The sequence below is a fragment of the Aulonocara stuartgranti genome (assembly GCF_965226115.1).
Source record: "Aulonocara stuartgranti genome assembly, chromosome: 11".
NCBI lineage: Eukaryota > Metazoa > Chordata > Actinopteri > Cichliformes > Cichlidae > Aulonocara > Aulonocara stuartgranti.
In genome coordinates this window covers 15524343-15544101 of record NC_138947.1, presented here as the reverse complement: position 1 = coordinate 15544101, position 19759 = coordinate 15524343, and the positions used below count along the sequence as shown (strand labels likewise).

General features: G+C 41.8%; 2 protein-coding genes across 6 annotated transcripts in view; one reads left to right on the top strand and one right to left on the bottom strand.

Annotated features, from left to right (window-relative positions):
* LOC309717481 (nectin-2) overlaps positions 1-4837 on the bottom strand; it is an 85462-nt gene extending 80625 nt beyond the window's left edge. The window contains exon 1 of one of the 2 annotated variants that reach the window (XM_082552094.1): positions 4350-4837. In XM_082552094.1, coding sequence (XP_082408220.1) covers positions 4350-4437 — 88 coding nt within the window. In that variant the 5' untranslated portion in view covers positions 4438-4837. The remainder of the gene's footprint in view (positions 1-4349) is intronic. The other variant, XM_082552095.1, reaches the window with a different exon arrangement.
* A 278-nt stretch (positions 4838-5115) lies between these two features.
* Positions 5116-19731, top strand: g6fl (g6f-like). 4 transcript variants are annotated; one of them, XM_082552092.1, is made up of 11 exons: positions 7478-7647; positions 8522-8854; positions 10254-10520; positions 10828-10863; positions 11164-11496; positions 13831-14106; positions 17903-18025; positions 18235-18308; positions 18543-18569; positions 18951-18997; positions 19289-19424. In XM_082552092.1, the coding sequence occupies exons 1-11, from the start codon at positions 7575-7577 to the stop codon at positions 19308-19310; spliced, it is 1611 nt and encodes a 536-aa protein (XP_082408218.1). In that variant the 5' UTR covers positions 7478-7574; the 3' UTR covers positions 19311-19424. The 4 variants fall into 4 exon arrangements, with proteins under 4 accessions (XP_082408219.1, XP_082408217.1, XP_082408218.1 ...); XM_082552091.1 differs by lacking the exons at positions 7478-7647; positions 18951-18997 and adding an exon at positions 5123-5206 and having other exon boundaries at positions 19289-19731; XM_082552090.1 differs by lacking the exon at positions 18951-18997 and having other exon boundaries at positions 19289-19731.
* The last annotated feature ends 28 nt before the right edge of the window (positions 19732-19759 follow it).

The following is a 19759-nucleotide window of genomic DNA, read 5'->3' as shown; positions in this document are numbered from 1 at the left end:
GTTTTTAGAAACCCCTTAGCTGCACCATGCATATTAATAATGTTTGGCATTCCTTCCAAAAGAAGGATTTCTGCTCATTTTCCTTTGGATCAGATGGGACTGACTTCAGCCGTCTGGCAACTCTCAGAGCCAAACACAAACATGCTGGCTGGGGGCTCCCAGTGTGACCTCCATCCACCCAGCATGTACAAGTCAACGGAAGAGAGCAGGGAGGGACTTCAGACGCAGAGCTGCTGGCTTTGGCTCTCTTGTCACAGGAAACCCACTATCATTATTACAAGTTGCAGGATAAGCCTCGTTTAAGGCAGTCAATTAAATGAGCATGGAGTTGGGGAAAAAAAGGAACTCCTCACATCTGATGTCTGTAGAAGATAACAGGGTTGCTGATGAGGATAACACTTGCCTTCCTGAAACAAACAGTAATACACACATGCAGTGTCATTCTGTGATGTGTCGCCTCCGCCCTATTATTGGAATGTCATCTGACTTACAGTGCAGCCTCAGGTTACATCGCCCATGCATCACCAGCTAAATGTGCACACGTATCTGTGCCTGCCTCTGTGGTATACTATGTGGCCTAAAACGCAACAAGATGCAGCGGCTGGCGCGCATCGACCCCCTCTGCTCCGCTCCATCCATCCAGTCTAATAATATTTGCCAAGTCAACAATAAACTTGATGGATCTTTTGTGTCTGTGGTCACTGGTAATGAAAACTCTATGGAGCAAAGTAATCTCACTAAAACCTGATTTATCAAAATAGCTGTATACCTAAAATCCGGTAAAATGTCAAGGAGCAACAATTTAATCAATTTAGCTACCATATTGGTTTTAAAATGAAAAGTGCCTTGTGCTAAAATGTTTTCAATACGTCAGTTAAAAAGCTTCACATTTGTCACAATTTTATAGTGGGATAAGTGGTGCTTCATTTCTGAGCGACCATTAAATATTACCAAGTCCTGCACCTGGAAAAAATAAATAAATAAATAAATAACAAGTAGTATTAAAAAGCTGTCTAAATCATTAGGCTCATCTGGTGAAATGCCAAAGCTTCAATCATTTCACAATTTTGTTATTCGAAATTAATTGGGACACATTTGCCAAACACTGCCCACGTATAAAGGGAAATACAATGAATTGGCATCACTCTCATGTCTCCATTAAGCCATAAATTCAAGAACACTTTTATGTCTGAATCAACAAACCTTTAATGGCGACCATAAGCGAGAGGAAGACGTTATTGATGTGTCATTTAAACAGGAACCCTCAGCGAGTATGTGTGTGCGTGCAAGTGTGTGTGTTTTTACCAGCACATATCACAGTCGGGACGAGATTTTCTTTCACACGTACAGAAGCACACACCTGACCTTTTCAAAATCCTTCTGACATTTACGGTGCTGGTGCAAAAGGGTGAGGACAGCTCATTTACATAATGATAGGACCAAACCTCAACAGCCATTAACACAAAAAACTAAAGCCAGACTGAAAACTCCTCGCTCCACTGAGACTAATGAGATACTAAGGACTTACTTTTTTCTTCCCCTTTATTAGCATAGAAAAGAAAAGAAAAAAAAAACCTCCTCTCATGATCCATCAATTACATTCCTCTTAATAGACAGAGTCTAGTGCTCTTCCTCTGTTGTGATGATGAATTGTACCAGACTTGGCAGGAATACACTGTTTCACACCATGTGGAGGGGAACTGTTAGACCTAATAGTCTGAACTATTGCACACCGAGGACTGCCAAAAGAAAGATCAGTACATTCGAGTCAATCAGTATCCACGCTAAGTACATCTGTGTGTGTGTGTCTGTGTGTGACTGAACAGGGTGGGCAGTTAATGATTGTGAAAATGCTGTGGTTTTTTCAGTACTTTGATATTCTACAGCATAATCATATTAGCTGGTGTGATTGTAGCTGTAAAAAGAATACAGCTCTGAAATCCTACAGTCATGACAGGCTATGGTAAGGTCATGTGGTTTATTGTCCTGTCTGGCTGCATGTTGTTCCTGTCATAAACAGCACGGCCTTGAGTTCGAAGAGAGGTGGGGGGAGCGAGGGAGGCCATCTGAATAACCCAATCACTACCATCACCCACACAAAAGCTCTGGACAGGAAAGAATAAAAGACAGCAGAAAAAAAACAGACGGAGACAAGAACAAGGCCTCTGTATGTAGTGGACAGCAGCGGTGGGGGAGGGAGCGCATGCTTGGTGGGAGGGAGGGAGGGGGAGAGATTTCAAATGACGGTGGGAAAGAGGGTAGCCAGGGCGTCGCCTGTCTTAATCAGTTGCTGCCTGTTGCGTTTTCCAGCCAATCCAGAAACTCAGCCACATCAATCCAACGCACAAAAGCAGCGGGCCGCTGAAAAGCCACCTGTTTTTGCTTGAATCTGAGGAGAGTCGTCAAGAATGGCTTTGCATACTTTTCTGAATGCTTTCAGGTATACAAAAGATTAAAAACACAACAACAATGGCTTATTTGTGAGCGGAGAAGGACAGAGTCTCTTCCCCCAGCCCTGACCCTGCATGCCCACCGGGTTCTCGGGCGCCCAGCCAGCCACCCCCTGCAAACACGCAGCTTACTCAGCCATAAAGACAATACTCCCACAGCCTCATACTCCCCCACTTAAAAAAAAAAAAAAAAAAAAAAAAAAAAAAAAAACACTCCCCCTCACGTAAGCCCACCGTTCTTCCAATAAAAACATCTCCTTGGTAATGGGCCAAAGCCTTTCTGACCCACATCCATGGTTCGTGGTGATCTTGGGGGTCGGGGTTGGTATTATAGTTCAATTTCAGAGCTTAAACTGGCAGGCCACTTGTCTGCTGAACTCAGAAATATTACAGAAGCCAACATAATTAAAACCTATCCAATTCAATATTGAATTGGATAGGTTTTTACATTAAAGCTGGGCCATGTTAAATTGAAAACTTTGCAGAAAATTAATGAACTTCTTTCGCTCCCAGATTGAAGCTGGAGAAGTGGAGGTAAGTGGTTGCTGTCAAACCTCTAGAGGGAAAAGTGAAGGTAAAAAAATGCAAAAGGAGACCAGTAAAAAGTTTCAGTTCCCCATAGCATATTAACCAAAAGGAAATCAGACAGAAGTCCCTTTTGAAAAAAAAAAAGCGAAAAAAAATACTAAAAATGAAAAGAAAAAGCCACGTTGGTGCCTGCACAGGGAATGCCTTGCTTTTGTCCTCACTCATAAATATGTAAAGCCTTTTGTTTTGTTTTCTCCACTTTTCTCCCTCCACTAAGAGCACTTCATGTTCTGTAAAATGAAATCGGACAAAAAAGGTCCACTGCATGAATAACTCAAATACTGCAATTAAAAAACACCACAACCCGCTCACTATTGAAAATGTATACTGTAGCTGTGCCAGGACTTTAGATCTAGTCCTACATTCCTGCCCCAATTACAGGAAAAAAGAACAACAAAATACCCGGTCTAGTGAGGAAAGGCAGCGAGAATGTTGAACTGGTTTCCTGCAACATATTCATATGCTAATAGGTTAAGTGCATACCAGGAATATTTTTGGGGAGCCCTACGGTCGCGGTACCTGTACGCTACCTGAGCTCAAGCAGACTGGAAAACAGCTGAATTATTAACGCGAGCAGGCGTGGCCAGTCACTTTGCTTAAAGTAATAGACGCCAGATTACATTTTTAAAAAAAATCCAAGCGGTACACTGAAAGAAAATCATGCGCAAGTTCCATCTAGATATTAGCCAGAGCGGGCCATCCAGTTCTTGCCCCCTCTGTCAGTTTCAGTGTACATTAAGAGCTGTTACCAGACCAGTTTTCGTCAATGCGTGGATACAGGAATGAAAAGGAGCAGGGAGGGGGCTGTGGGGATGAAATGGGCTTTAAGGTGGGAAAAGGAGTACGAAGGATAGACTGAAACAGCGCCTAGGTTTAAAGAGGGGAAGTCACCAATGAAGCGCAGAAGGCACCTCGCCTCAACACCTTGCTCCACAGAGCCACACCTTAGGGAAACTAAACATGGCGTTGAGTCACCGACCGAAACTCGGGTCAAAGACCGATGGGCCTGGTTTACGATCAAAACCTCTGAGAGAAATAATTAAAATAAAGAGTTATCTCTCTGACCACCGCACTTGGCGTTAGTATAGTCAAAACTCAGAAAATCCGACGAGTTAAAGCGTCGCCTGTACAGAAAGCAAGGAAATCACCTGCTGGATTTTCTTCGCCCGTCACCGCCCTGACAGGTGGTAGTCAGGTTTAAATTGGTCTTCTCCTAAATTATTCAAGCTCGGAGAAGAAGAAGACGGAAAACAAGCCGGTGTCGGCAATGAGCTGGACACCACTGACTTGTTATAAGTGATCTTTTCTTACCGTGCTGTAGAAGTATCGACGAAACCAAGCAGAGCAGTCCTATCATTTTTGTGCATTCAGGCCAGATTCGGGAGTCATGTCTCGCCATGGTTGATTACGGTCCGCTAAAACCCCAGGAACGAAGGATCGCCGAAATAAATAGGGCTTTGAGAAGAAAAAAAAACTTCAAATAAAGGTCAATTTCGGAGTAAAATCTCACTCAAAGAATCAGAACTTGTTTGGTTACAGGACAGGTCAAGAGTCCGACAGAGATTCTTGTTTGAAGTGTCCCTCGTTCGTCTTTAAAGCAAAATGGGCTAAAAATGAATGGAAATCCTTGTGAATTCGTCCTGGCAGCGCACAGGTGAATAGTTCCTCTCCGCCGGTGTTCAGGATGTGAAGAACTGCTGCTTTCTTTCTCTTTCTCTCTCTCTCTCTCTCTCTCTCTCTCTGCTCCAACAACTATTTCCTGCGTGTGAGCGCGCGGCTCTCGAACTGCGTGTGTGACTGAGGTGATGTCATCAGGCGTCACAGTCCTTATCCTTTCCACCCCCCTCCGAAAAAAACAATTAAGATTAGCAATGGCAGGCGGGGGGGCTCAGAGAACAACTTGTTGAAATTGCTGAAAGAATTTTTCCCTGGAATACAACCTGCACCTAGATACCATCCAAACTACGCAGCAGGTTTTAAGTCAAGGCGAATTTATTTGTACAGCCCAATATCACAGATTTGCCTCATGGAGCTTTCCAATCTGTTCACCACACAGCACCCGCTGTTCACAGACCCCCGATGATGAACTGTACCAAAGAAGAAAATGGGAGGAAAGACACCAGAGGAGTGATCTCTCTTCTTTGACGGGCAGATGCGCAGTGGAGCTGGTGCGTAAAGAACAGAGTCACAAAATTTATGTGCTTCACTTTGAGGGGGAGATTTATTCCTTCAAAAGCATCAGGATGATACGGTTTTCACGACCCACTTCCAATTTTAGGGCGCTGCCAAGTAAAATAATCTCACCAGCAATTTGTGTAGACTACTAATTGTTGCAACAGAAAAGTGACTTACAACCTAAAACTATATTTTAAAAAAACACGCCAGAAAACAAAACAACAACAACAACATAAAGTTAGCTTACACAATTCCTCCGAGTCATGATGAAATAAAGCAGATGATGCTTACGCCCTCTGCTGTCTGCTTCCGCGCACAGACGTGACATTAGCTCATATAAACCCCAGAACAGCAGATGCCAAAATCAATAAGCATTCATTAATGAACGACAAAATACGAAACCAGTGGCAGCCACAAAAATCAAATCACAAGGAAACAGCTTCTCATGTATCTATTTGCAGACTCCAGCACACTCATTGTTGATGAGATTTTTTTCTTCTACGGAATAACTTCCAATTCATTTTGCCCTATTTTCCTCTGAAGCAGGGTGCACACTAGCATAGCAATGGCATTATCTGGTTTAGGTCTAATCCCTATACCCAAGTGTTTTACAGCCAATGTAATTACATCTCCGTAAGTCCCACAGTTTAAACCATGTTGCCTTCTTCCTGCCGTTCTCTTCCTTTTCTCAGTTCCCCTCAAGCTTCTTATTTCCAGACTATTACTGAGATGCAAATTCTGAAGACGCTGATAGTGATCAGAGGTCAAGCAATGGTGTGCACACCTGAAAAAACAGCTGTAAAGTATATCTTTCTTTTAGACTTCTTTTCCTAAAAAGGAATTAATTCTGCCTCCTGGCTCTGTAGCACAGTGTTAGAAGACCAGCACAGTCATGGGAAGTGAGCGAAGACCACCCATACCTGCACTGCTGCTGCTAAATCTTATGCATTCATGGGAGAATAGGAGCTTTAAAGAAAGTCGCCACCAAATGGAGGGTTTCATTCCTTTTCCTTCCCACACTCATCCATTTTTCATACCCGTACCAAATCGACCTTCACACCTTCCACTTAACAGCCACTACCCACTTTCTTTACACAGTACCTCAACTCCTTTTTTCTCACCATCTCATACCCTTACACCTTCCCTTCATTTAAACTTCACTTTCCTCCCCTTCCTAATTTCTCCTTCCTTCCTTCCTTCCTTCCTTCCTTCCTTCCTTCCTTCCTTCCTTCCTTCCTTCCTTCCTTCCTTCCTTCCTTCCCTTCCTCTCTCCCTCTTCCCATGTCATTCAGTTTTCTTTGTCCATTCGTCCTTCACTTCTCTCTGCTATTCATCCCGTCCTCCATCCTCATGCTCTCCAGGGGTCTGTGGCAGTGATAATGAAGCCCATAGTTAACAGATATTAGCTCATTGGCAGTGGCTTCATTAGACAGAGCCAAGGCTTATGGTGATTATTTACCCATAGAGGAGGGGCCACAGGATCAGCACCACGTTCTTTGTCAGCAGCCACAGGCTTCTTTGAAGTCACACTGTCTCTGTTCCCTTGCAACACTCTCTCACACTTCTTCTCTTCCCGGGTTTTTTTATTCTGTCTGAGCACCTCTCCTTCCACATTTCTCCCCCTCGTGCTGCTCTTAATTTTTTTTCTCTCTTTCCCCGTCATTAGACACCCACAATACATATCTACTTTCTCTCCCTCTCTCTCTCTCTTTCACTATCTCTCTTCACCGCCCCCATTCACCCAATGGTAATTATGGAAAAATCTGTAATAGTGCTCAGAGGAGCTGATAATACCTTTAGCTTAATTAAAGACATTTATGGGATGTAAAGACATGTAGCCTAGGGGTTGCAGTGCACCCACACCAACCCAAGCTCTTTATTTCTCGCTTTTTCATCTCCCTCAATCCCTCACTTTCTGTTATTCTTATCGTTTTCTCAGTTTCACACACACATTGTGATACGCACATGAGTACATGCTCGTTCCTTTTGTCAAACTCGGCGTTGGGGTCAGAAGTTCTGTTACTAATTGCCCTGAAGTTCAGCTCGGAAGTGTTGTAAAACATCATACACCAACATTATGGTAATGCCCGTGTATGTATTTTATCAGCTCCATGCACACATACATGACTGGAATAATAACAGTCTTTTCCTGCTGATTATGTCCATTCTGGTTGCTCCATATCCTGTTCGGCTCAAAGATGTGCAGCAAAGTTGTTAAGATGCCACTCAGGCAAACCAATAATATTGGAGGATGCAGAAAAATACTTCTTGCTGTTCCGAAGAAGAGTAAGAAAGGTCACAGTGTCAAAGACAGAGACAACTGGTGCAGTGAGAGTGGTTTTTCTTTTCTTTAAATCTGTGATGGAGGCTGGTTTTCTCACCTTTATTCTTGCTTCCTTCTCTGTGGTATATTCTTGTCGCATCGGCATCACAGGTACGAACCGATTTCTGTGATTTTTGGAAGCACATTTTTTAACTGTACTTGAAACTATTCATGCTGAAAACACTGCCTTCATTTCCCAGCAATTACAGCTTTTGTAGTGCAAACTTTAATGAATTCACAGCTCTGAATGTAAATTACGATGATGAGTCACACCTAGCGAGGCTTGTTTTGTTGTCCCAGAGGGTCAATTTAAAAAAAAAAAAAACTATACCTACTGTATCTTTTACCAAGTTAAGAAGAAGGAAAAAAGCTTTCTTCTCTCCTTTTGCTGTTTGCCGTTTTTGCCACCTGGTCCAGTTTACCTTGCTATTTAATCCTATGCAGCACCGATATGCCCACAGTTATCATAAGATGGAAAAATCCACAGTATTTGTTTTTCTGAAATGCATTTTAAATTCATTTGAAGCAAATGTGAAGCTTTAGTTGTCTGTTTTACATAAATCGAGTTGTTATCTCCCGTAGTCTTTTTAGTGCAAAGTTATTTTTGTTACTATCCATCCACAGCAGCACTACAAGGAAATACTGTACCGTCTGGGGAAACAAAGAGAGGAATTCTGTGCTAAAAAGACTTTGAAAGATAACCATTATGTATGACTGACTCTAACAACAGAAGCCTCATAATAGCCTCAGCTAAACTCATCTAAATCATTTTTACTCATAAATAGGGATGAGGATTAACTGTAATAGTTGCTTTTACTCTACATATGGCCATGTGTAGAGTCATTTCTTGAGTTGAAAAACATAATCCTGTCCTTTGCGCACAAGATTAAAAAAACTCGAGCAGTAAAGCAAGACTATATTTTCAATGCATTTCAGCTTCAGGAATTAATCTTTTATAATGGCAAACGTGTCTATTCTCCTTCAGATTGGAACGATGTTGTGGTGGTCAGAGAAGGAATGCTTACCACTTTGATCTGCAATGACACAAGTGTGAGAGGGCCTGTGACCATTAACTGGAAGGTGAAGCTATTTTGTACAAATGAGTGGAAATTGATCATGTTAGCCAGTACAAATGAAAGGATCTCTGGAAGTGCCTTGAAGCCATCCATGCAACTGACTGACTCTAACTTTAAAGACAGTGGGGTTTTCTCACTGTCTTTAAAGCCTGAAGCAGCAGACATTGGTTTCTACTCATGCTTGATACGACAAAAAGAGAAGATACTTAAGGAGGAGATTATCCTTTTAGTCATCCTTACAGGTAGGAATAACAAGACGTTAATGTGCATTTGAAAGATACTCCTACTAACATGTCATCAAAGATTTTCAGATATATAAAGTATGCATATGTGTTTATACAGATCTATAAATGATTAAAGTTCCCCACCAGGTAATTTGTGAGATCTAAACACACTCATCATTAAATAATAATTTTTGTAATGCGGTTTTCAAGAATTCTCAGCATGGCTGCATGGCAGTGCAATGGTTAGCACAGCAAGAAAGCTGTAGGTTGAAACCTCCTGCTTGATTACATGAAGTTTGGATGGGGTTTTCTCAGGTACTCCATCTTCATGGTGCTTCTAAATCAACTGTAGGTGTGGATGTGAGGGTTCTCCTTGTGTTTACCTTCCCCCCCTCCAAATTCAGTTCAGTTCTGTTTATATAGCACCATTTCTCCAAGTCACCACAAGGAAATTTACATTGTAGGTAAAGACCCTACAATAACACAATCAGATGACCCTCATGAGCAAACAGTTAGTGAGTGACAGTGGGAAGGAAAAATGTGGTCTGTCAGACCATGACGAGGGCTCGAGCCCACCACACCTAGCAGATAAGCAGTTAAGAAAACAGATAGATGAATTTCCAAATGTTACTACAGGACACAAGCTGCCACTGAAAAAGTCTGTTCTCAGTGTTTGTGAGTCCGGGCTTCAACAGTGTATTTTACCTATTGGACCACTGACTTTCAAAGTAGTTGTGATGTCTGTCCCAGATCAGTCTTCTGGGTACTCATCTTTAAGAATACATTTTAGGTACACTCAGAGAAACTTTCCACTTGAAGAGCTTTCATGTGTCTCTGAACATCCATCATTCTGTAGAGTCCCACAGCCAGGAGAAGAAATACCAACTAAATCTTTTAGTGTAGGGAGACTTTAACTTAGTTGTTTTTGATTTTTCTGCGTTTCGGCTCCTCCATGCTGTCCTTTCCTTTTCTTTTAAATCTCTCTATGTCTTTTTTATACACAGTTCTTCTTCACAATGCTGCATAACTAAAAGAATATTATTTGCTTGATTTATAAATGACAGCAAACAGTATATGTAGGAAATGATCTTTTCTGCAACCACACTTTTATTTCGTAACATCTGGCACATCTTCTTAAGTCAAGTAGTGCACCTATATATGCAGCTCGCTTTACACTGTTTTATTTGAACCTTTAATCCACTGCATTCCAGAGGGAAACACTGGACTTTAAAACCCACTAGATTTATGTTGATAGTTACACAGCAGATAAATAATTTACTTGCAATCGAAATGAGCCTCACATCATCCAGATACAGCAATAAAAGGCTGTTTTTGCCTGCCACAATGAATGTTTGTTTAAATGGCTGGAGAATTAAGTGCATTTGCACAAATTAACTCTTTCCTGTCTCATCTCCAGTCAGCGTCGTCCCCGATGTACCCATTCCTCAGTACAGCACCCTGCGGCTGATTGCCAGCGTCACTCCTGACTTTGCCTTCACAAAGGTCACCTGGGCAGGACCTGGTGATATTACACTGAAGAGCGAAAAAAAGTCAAAGACCAACACTGTGGCCAAACTACCACAAGTTCTGAACAACGATGATGGTGCTTATGTCTGTATGGTTTACCCCCGGGGTAACAGCAGCAGCCGTCTCTTTGCTTTCAATGTGGATGTAACAGTTTCTGGTAAGGCTGACTGGAAGAAGAGAAGCCGTGCAGAAGCATTACGAGCTAGAATGCATTTGTTGTTGCTTTTATTGATGGTGCAAGTGGGCATCAATGCCAGAAACTCCAGCAACAGCATTATTTATTTAGAAGTCTTGTAGCTACAGTTCTTCAAAGTATTTACTTTTATAGACCAGTTTCAAGACTCAAAAGCAGAGTGTAGATCTGCACTAAAATCCAGCTAGTCCTCCTGTGAATATTATAGTTGCTACATTTATGTATTATTCATTATTTGCTTTTTGCCCCCCACCCAACCCCATCCCCACAGCTGACAAAGTGGCCTCATTCACCCATATAACACATGGTAAGTAACTCTGTAACACAAGCAGTCTGAAAGTCCTGTGTCAGCAGCTTGGTAATCAGGCAGAGCAGAATGCAAGAGCAGAGCTGAAGAAGTGACTCTCAGCATATAAGAATGTAATCCCTATTGTTGAAGGAATTTTTTCCCCTACTGTATCTCCATTTTCCCACTTTCTTGCTATTCTGTTTATAGTTTCTCTACCCCACTCTTCATGCATCCACTTTTTAAGTCTGAATTCCCCATCCACGTGTCTTCTTGGACAGTAATGTCTCCATATCTGTCCTCCTCCACCCTTTCCTGCAGGTCCTCTGATCTCCACTGCCATTCAGGCTCACACATCCTTCCTCTTAACCTGTCCTGGTGTTGTGGGGGACTATGTGCAGGTGAACTGGGTTCCTCCAGACACCAGAAATCAAAATAATACGAAGAAGGTGTTCGATTACGACCGTTGGAGGGGTACTCTAATGACTAATCAAAACGAGAAACTACAGATGGCTGGTCTACCCTACAACCCAGAGGCTGGGAGCTTTTCCTTTCTGCTTACTCCTGACTTGAAAGATGGTGGCCTCTACGTCTGTGAAGTCTTGCTCAATGACAACGTTTTCAGCCAGAGGACGTCGCTCAGCGTGCTGAAAGGTACAGATCGGGGTCAGAGGGAGGAGGCAGTAGAAAGAGGTGGACTGGAAGGAATAAAACAATAGGAGCAGCTCCAGTGGGTCACTGGAGATTAGGACTGTTGGTTTTAGTGTAACATGTGTTAGAATGACATAAAGGATGCTGTTATGCAAGCATCTGTGATAAAAGAGATACATGGAAAGACAAATTGTCTTTATTCTCCTTGACACAGATTCTAGAGAGATTTTAGACTTTTAAATTTGCTGGACGAATTTAAGCGCTGCCTTCAAAATATATTACTACAATCTTTGTAAACAGTTGATGTATGTATGTGTGTGTATATATATGTAGGTATGCATGGGTGGATGGATGGGTTTTATTTGGTCTTTTCATCATAAAGTATGCCATATGTTTTTGTGTTGAGCTGAAATCCTGCAAAGGCCATAACATATGACTCACTCATCATTTTCATACTCATCAATTCATTCAGTGACCTTTCATGTAATCGCTGGTGGCATCTCCATTTGTTATATTTCTCCACCTACTTATTCTGTTTTTATTATTATATTTTTTCATTTTCTGTACACTTTTAAAGCAGTACTTTGACATTAAATGAAACATGCTTATTCACTTTTGTGCTCGGGGTGACGTCATAGATCAAAATAACTTGCTTTGTTTGGCTTAGTATCTAACTGATGATTAACACAAATCTTTTTTCGGCTTGAAAATTTCACATTTACCAGGATATTGTTACAGAAAAATTCAAAATATAGCAATACACAAAAAGTAGCTACAGTTTTTCCAGACAATCAACCTCCTTCTTTTTTACGCCACAATTTTAGCTGCCATTTTTTTAGTTAATGTCATTGTTTTTTATCTTTGTCGTAGTTCTAAGTTACCCTGGATGTGGGAGGAAAACTTTTTAGGGTCAAAATAAGTTGGTCCTCTTTTTTTGAGAACTGTCTAGTTTGCATTAGACTGTGAGGTTAAGCCCATTCTAACAACGTAGATCAGTCTAAAATATGTTAATAAAATCAGCCTCATTGCAGCGTCTTTGCTTGCTGCACAATAAGTCCGAGTATGTTTAAGGCTGTTTGGCAAACCTTAGATATTTTTTCACTGGAAAAAACAAACAAACTTTGTTTAAAGTCTTTATACTAAACTAATATAAATGCCTCTTTTTTTCCTCTGCTAATACATTTCACAATGACACTGGACAATGGTGTTGAACTTACCATAGAATAAAAACCATATAAATTTGAAACTAAACTATGTGCAGCTTAGTTGCAAAGTCAGTGCAGGCTCAAAGAGTGCTGTAGTGAAAAGAGACTTCCTTCCAGGAGGCCCGTGTCAAGGTGTCATTTCTCCTGCTGAATTGTCCTTGAGCAAGACACCGACTTTTTCTCTAACCCAGTTCAGTGTTCCTACAGACGATGCACTCTGACTGCAGAATAAAGGAAGAGAAAATTTCCTGCAGCCACTGATAAATTACATTATTAAAGGAATACACTGACTTTACACACATGAAAAAGAACATTTGCTCAATTCATAAATTTAAAGGAGGAAAAAAAATCAAGCAGAGTGCTTGTTGATTTTTATGAGTGTGCCTTGAGGAGTTTTCACACTTTGCAGAAGCACACATTATCACCCACATTCACCAAAGCTAATATGCACGCATACACCATGCCCTGTCATGGTGGCCTTGGAGGGTTTTACTAATCACAGTCCCCTTGGCATCCATCACAGTTGTCCAGACATGACCGGCCGATCAGTCACTGTCGCTGTCACCCTGCTTTACACATCTGCATCCCATACACACACACATCCAACCATGCACCACCAATGCACTAATCATGTGATGCACATATTTTTACCCCACCTCATTATAAGTATCATTATGCATGATTATACCTGCTGCCCTCCCACCAAGGCTGTAGGTGGCCCACACTGATCACGCTAATCAAGAGTGAAATGTGTGTGTTTTTTATGTGTGTGTGGATGGGGTCTGTGGAGCTTGATTACACCCAGATGGATTCTCATTCCACTTTGATGAGACACTAAACATCAGTCACAGTCAAGCGATGCATTAGCAGCAAATCAAGTTAATGAATATATATTATTTTGACCCTTCTCTGAATTGTTCTTTGTTTTTCATATCCCTTTACCTCATTACTCTCTATCTGTCCTTGCCCTTTTCTATATTCACACACTACCCTTTAACACACCTTGTTCCCCCCCGCAACTGCCTTTTCTGTAACTCATCATTCCTACTGGCTTCCCTTTATTTCTTTGGTCTCGTTCTCTTCCCGTGCTGCCCTCCACTCATCCGCTTATCACTCTGCATCACCTCCACAGTTAAAATCAAGAAATATTCCTCAAAGATGGAGTTGATCTGCCTCTACTCGGAGCGGTCCCAGGTCCGAAAAGTCGAGTGGAAGCATCACAACGCGAGTCGAAAGCTAAAGATGTCAAGCAGCAGCCTTGGCAGCATCACCACCAGTCTGCCCTTGCCCATCACCTCTGACATAGCAGGAAACTACACCTGCGTTCTCCACCTGAAAAATGGGCAGGCCATTCAGGCAACACAAGCTATCACAGTGTCTCCAAAGGTTGTGCAGAATTTGTCCAAAGGTTGGTGTGTTTTCTGATTTTCTTTAGGATCACTATTATATAACACACAACAGTCCTGGCAGACTTCCTGTCTGCTTGGGAATAATTAACCATGAATGTGGATGCTTCCCGGATATCTGCTGCACGAAGCGTTCTATGGCGTATTCAAGCCAACCCCAGGTCAGCTCGTCTGCCAGAGAGCCTTGGGTTTACAGAGACGAAAGCTCATGACAGATACCATATGTTATGCTTTCTTAATGTAGCTAAAGAGGTCACTGGTCAAAGCTTCCGTACAAAAAGTCTTTGTGATAATATCCAGCTGAATAACTTAATGCATTGGATAATATTCTACTCTGCATTTTATTCTAGAAAATATAAAGCCATATAGGCTATTTTTTTTTTCTCATCAAACTCACCCAGCTATCTGAGTATAAGAAGACAAGACCTTAGGACATCTCTTCCCACAAAAACTAAATAATTCAAGCTTATTGTATTGGTGGCTGTGGAGGAACACAGGAGGATGTGACAGTTGAATGAATCCCTTAGCAGAGATGAGTTCACTCCCCATAACCCAATACATCACTTGGGTTGAAGGCCCCCAGAGCTCATCGTGATGCATGGTGATGGTAAAGCTATAAGAATAATGCACAGGAAAGAACGAGCGTTGGAGGGTGAATGGCGAGTAGGAGAAGAGATGAGGCAGCAAGATTTTGTCTGATTGGAGTGGTCAGGTTGAGATACATATACAGTTGTAAGAGAAAGTTTTTGGACTTTTTGGATATTCTGATGATAAGCTAAGTCATGCTTATAGTCAAACACAATCTGACTCAATATGTAGCTAGAAGTTGCACTTTTTATGCACAGATTGAGCACACGGAGTAAATATTTAAAGTCTAGGCTGAGAGAAGTTAGGGTGCTTCTGTGCTCAGGTTAGACTGGAAGTGTGGGCTGGAGATGTGCCTCTTCTTACTAAATACATGCACACAAAGTCAGGTTACTGGCAAAGTCTGCTCTTCTCAAGAGAGACTGGCTTGAAGCAACTCTCACATGATGATGGCATCATAGAAGTGCATATTGCTAGAAAGGGCTCCAAAAGCATTTCTCTCAAGACATGGGTGTTCATGAGTTTACAAGAAAAACTGTCTGCAAGTGGAGGAAAATCAGGACTGTAGCTGCTCTCCCTCGGAGTGGGCGTCCTGCAAACATCACACCAATTCTGAGTTCTGACCTCGACCCAACTGAGATGTTGTGGTTTGACCCGAAGGGGGCTGTTCAATCAAGATGTCCCTGAAATACTGATGAACTGAAACAAGAGCGTCTCAAAGATGCGCAAGTCTCAGAAGCAGCCACAGGAAAAAAATCCACTGGAGATTGTTGTTGTTAAAGGGGGTTCAGCAAGTTAATAAATTCAAGAGTGTAACAACTTTCAGCCTGCACTCTAGCTGGTAGCTCTGTGTTTGTTATTATTTTTAATCAGATTTGTCTATAATTGTGACTTAGATAAAGATAAGACCACATTTTATGAGTAATCGCCTCATAAATTCTGGGAATTCAAACTATTTCTTGCAACTGTGTGTAGAATAAATATGACAAGCGTTGCATTTTTCCAGCATGTCACAGGGAATTTAGACTGAACAGAGTGAAAATTCAAATAATGTGAGTGTTGGATGACCTACATTTTTTTTCTGTTGAAAAGTGGCAGACTGCACAAACACAGCAATAGTGCAAGATAGCACAAAAAATCAAATCATGGTTAATAATGGATAATGTGACAATAAGTAGTGACAGTTCAAGGTTTCTGAACTGTTTTTTTTTTTTCTCTGGAAGACATCTCGGGTAGCATCATTTTTGTGCTTTGAGCAGGAAGTAAGTGAAGCAAGTTTTTAGTGCACCAAACAACCCATATTTATATTTATAATTTTAGGATATTAACTGAAATGTAAGCCAAGCAGAGTGCATGGTGTAGGAGGTAAAATAACAATGCACTGTCAAAATTCTTTCACCGGTGGCAGAGTTCAAAGAATGCAGAATTGAACCAATTATTGTGCTGAGGAGCACACAACATACTTCAAATGTCAGGGATTTTCTGCAGTCATTTTCTATCTTCAGTTTGTCCATCGTTTGCAAAGCATTCAAGCAGTTCTTCAGGCACTCCTCCCTACAATTGCAATAATATAAATCACTCCCTACCTCATTTGAGATTAAATAGATGAGGTAAAGAAGTGGCAATGGGGGAAAGAAATAGTAAAGATATAGAGGAAGGTGAAAGAAAGAAAGAAAGAAAGAAAGAAAGAAAGAAAGAAAGAAAGAAAGAAAGAAAGAAAGAAAGAAAGAAAGAAAGAAAGAAAGAAAGAAAGAAAGAAAGAAGAGGACAAGTGGTCACGAGAATCTAGGGGCAGTTACGCCTCACTTCACTGTGCTCAATTACCATAATTCATGCGTTAAAGCTGGCATGGAGAACAGAGCAGGTCAGTCTTGGGGTCAGCTCTCACTACAATATTCCATTAGCAACCTCTACACTCACTCACCAATCAATTACACCTCACACAGCACATAATGATTGATTATTTTGAAGCTGGCTAAAAGCTGAGACACCGGGGCTAAGGTGAAGCCCAAGGGCCAATCCCCTTTCAAACAAAATTTGTGAAAAGTTGGTGAAAGTGAACTTTACTTTTCACCTTTTTTCTGTCCTTTGGAGAATCTTAAATGAAGGAGTTAATCATAAATTCTGCTAATTATGTAATTACATAATCAGTCTTTGCAGTGATTGAGAGTGAATGAGGCTTCTCTTGTGTAACCCAAAGACGTTTGTTAGATCTTACCGTTTTGTGCTCTGTCTACAGTTGAGCAGACAGACAACGGTGCGCTTGTTCAGGTGCACTAATTTACACAATCTCTGTGGAAACAGGCGCCACCCTGCTGCTTCCCATGTTGCCCGGTGGCTGTGTTTTGCAAGACTGATGTCACCGTCATTATGCAAACAATCCTTACAAGTTTGATCGCACGCATGTGCTCTTCCCACAAAATTTGACTTGTACAACAGTGAGCTAATGTTGTGCTTATGTAATGTTTGTGATAATCATGCCTACGCTTTTAAACCACCTGTTTTTAAATACTGCATCGGCCAGGATTGGCTGAAGGACTGCAATCCCCCATTGTTTGTCAGTTTGCCTAGAAGCTTTTTGTCGCTGGGATCAGATGTCAACGGAGTGCAAAGAAAAGCATCTCCAGACTTTACCTACATCATATTTAGAAAATGAGAAATGGAATAATTAGGGTTTTGTTTTTGCATAAACAGCTTTGTGTGGAAGTGGCATTTTGCTGAGTTTTTGTTGTTTGTTGTAATGATCAGAGAGTATCTGGTCTCCTTGATACTGCTGCTTTCCGTCTTCTCATCCACGCTTCAAATTGACAGCCTTTACTGTCCAGACGGAGGGTCTGTCAGATCGATGTCTTCGAAGCTGCTCTACAGACTATTCATTCTGTCTGTTAGAGTCTCGATTTCCTCGCCTTATTTCACTGCACCCTTTGTCCTTGACTGACAGCAGTATGATGCAAATCCATGTAACATGTTCAGGAAATTGGAAGTGCAAAATGTCCTAAAATATAGCTCCAAGTGTTAAGAAAAAAAGGTTCCCCCCCCCCCCCTGCTCGACTAGAACAAACTGGAGAGCAAACAGCAATAAGTTCCTGGACAGCCTTAATGTCATTCAACCGCACACCATCACCGCTCTCTGAGTTTTATATTAGCACCGTTCTTGGAAAAAATCATGCTTCTCTCTCTCTTTTCTCTTTCTCTCACTTTTTCCTTTTGTAGAGAGTGTCGATGACACCACCTCCTCCCCGCGCCCTTCTCTCACTGCTTTATTACTCCTGGTGCCCCTGGTTGCCGCAGCTGTCGGTGTGTTGCTATGGAGACAGAGACACATTTCTGATCGCGGTGAGTCTTGTGGCGTTTTCTTTTTTGACAGCTTTCCGTGTTCCGTCCATCTTTGGCCCCTGTTGGCTTCCGCTGAGTGATCTGGGCCGTGACATCCTCTGGGGTTGTTGTAATGAATCTGCCCCCCACCCCACTCCCAGCTCCTCCATCCCTGTGCAGCCGAGTGTGTTTGCGTGTGTGTACACTAGTAACTGTCTTTTTGTACTCAGGTATCGAGCAGTCTCTGTCTGTCCACTCGGGTGAAGCAGAGAACATCTATGAGAATCCTGAAGATATTAGACAGGTGATGAATTCAACTAAATACCTCCTGATGATTTTTGCCCTCATCTTCCCCGCTTCTCCATCGCCCCTCTGGTATTTGCTTCCCTCCCCCTCCCCTCCCCTCCCCCCCTTTACCGTCTTCTTTCTATAGTGCACTTTTTCTTCCCTCGTCTGCTTCTGTTTTCCTCCGACTTCAAGTGTCCCTCCCTCTCTGTCACTTGATGTTCATTAAACCAGTTTTTTCCCCTCCCAACAGGCCCCTCCCCAGGGTCCAGTCTACATGGTGAGTTATTATGCACTCACACACATGCAGGCACTGTGCATGCATGTCTCTGTGCAAGTAACTGTGACACACATCTTCACTAGTGCATACAAAGTCTCATTCTCTCTATTGCACCCTCCCTAAGCTGTCAGCAGATACGTCTTCCTTCTCACTTCCAGTCTTCTCCTCTAATCTATCAGCCTTCACTCAGATAAAAACATTGCCTATCAACTGTCACCCTTACATTAGTGGTATTAACAAATCAATCTCATTACACACCAGAGGGACATAAATCTGGCCTGAGTACATCTCTTTATCCTTCTCCTCTCTGTCCCACTCCTTCTCACTCTCACTCACTCTCTCTCTCTCTCTTTCCCGTTTCCCCTTTCTTCTTTATGTCAGGATTTGAAGCCAAGAGGAGAGGATGATGTCTATAAAGAACTGGAGCGGTAAGCAAACACAGTTGCATCACCTGTGTGTGCTTTTGTATGTTGTGTGTTTGCACTGCCACTCATGTGCCCTTCACATTCTTCTCACACTCACCAATCACCCCAGCCTGAAAATCACTCTGACACTGTGGCATAATATCACGCCACGCGCTGACAGGCAGCACTCCTTCACCCGTGTGCTGTTGTTGCGTGGGCTGTCTGTGTTTGTGTTTAAGGAAGAATAAAAGAGACTGGGGCACTGGAGATTTGTGTGTGTGTGTTTGTGAGTGTGTCTTTGCATTCTGTTTTCAGATACGAGCAGTGTCAAAGCTGATCACCTACCCACATCTCCCCCGTATCCAGCTGTCACATCCGCTCAGCTCCCAGCTGCTGCAGAAGGCCTTTTTAAACACAAGTAACAGCCAAATGTCACAGTTTGGATTTAAAGAAAAACTTCAGTGCTTTAGGGACATGCCACACAATTGTTTAAATGTTTTTACTCTATTCTAAGCTATTGTCAAGTAGTAAAGTTAAAGCATTCTTTACTTAAAATGCTTCAAAACCTGTCACCCATGTATAGCAGTTGATACAGTACCCTACTTCTGTATGTCAAATGATCTTTTCATGAGTTTCCTTGCTGTCAGTCATATTTGCTGTTTTCCAATTTTATAATCTTCTGCAAATAATATATGTACCAATAATTTTATTCTAATTTATATGTATACTAAACTTTTAAATAAAGACTTTGGGTGTAATTCTTGCTTTAATTTCTAAACAAGATAT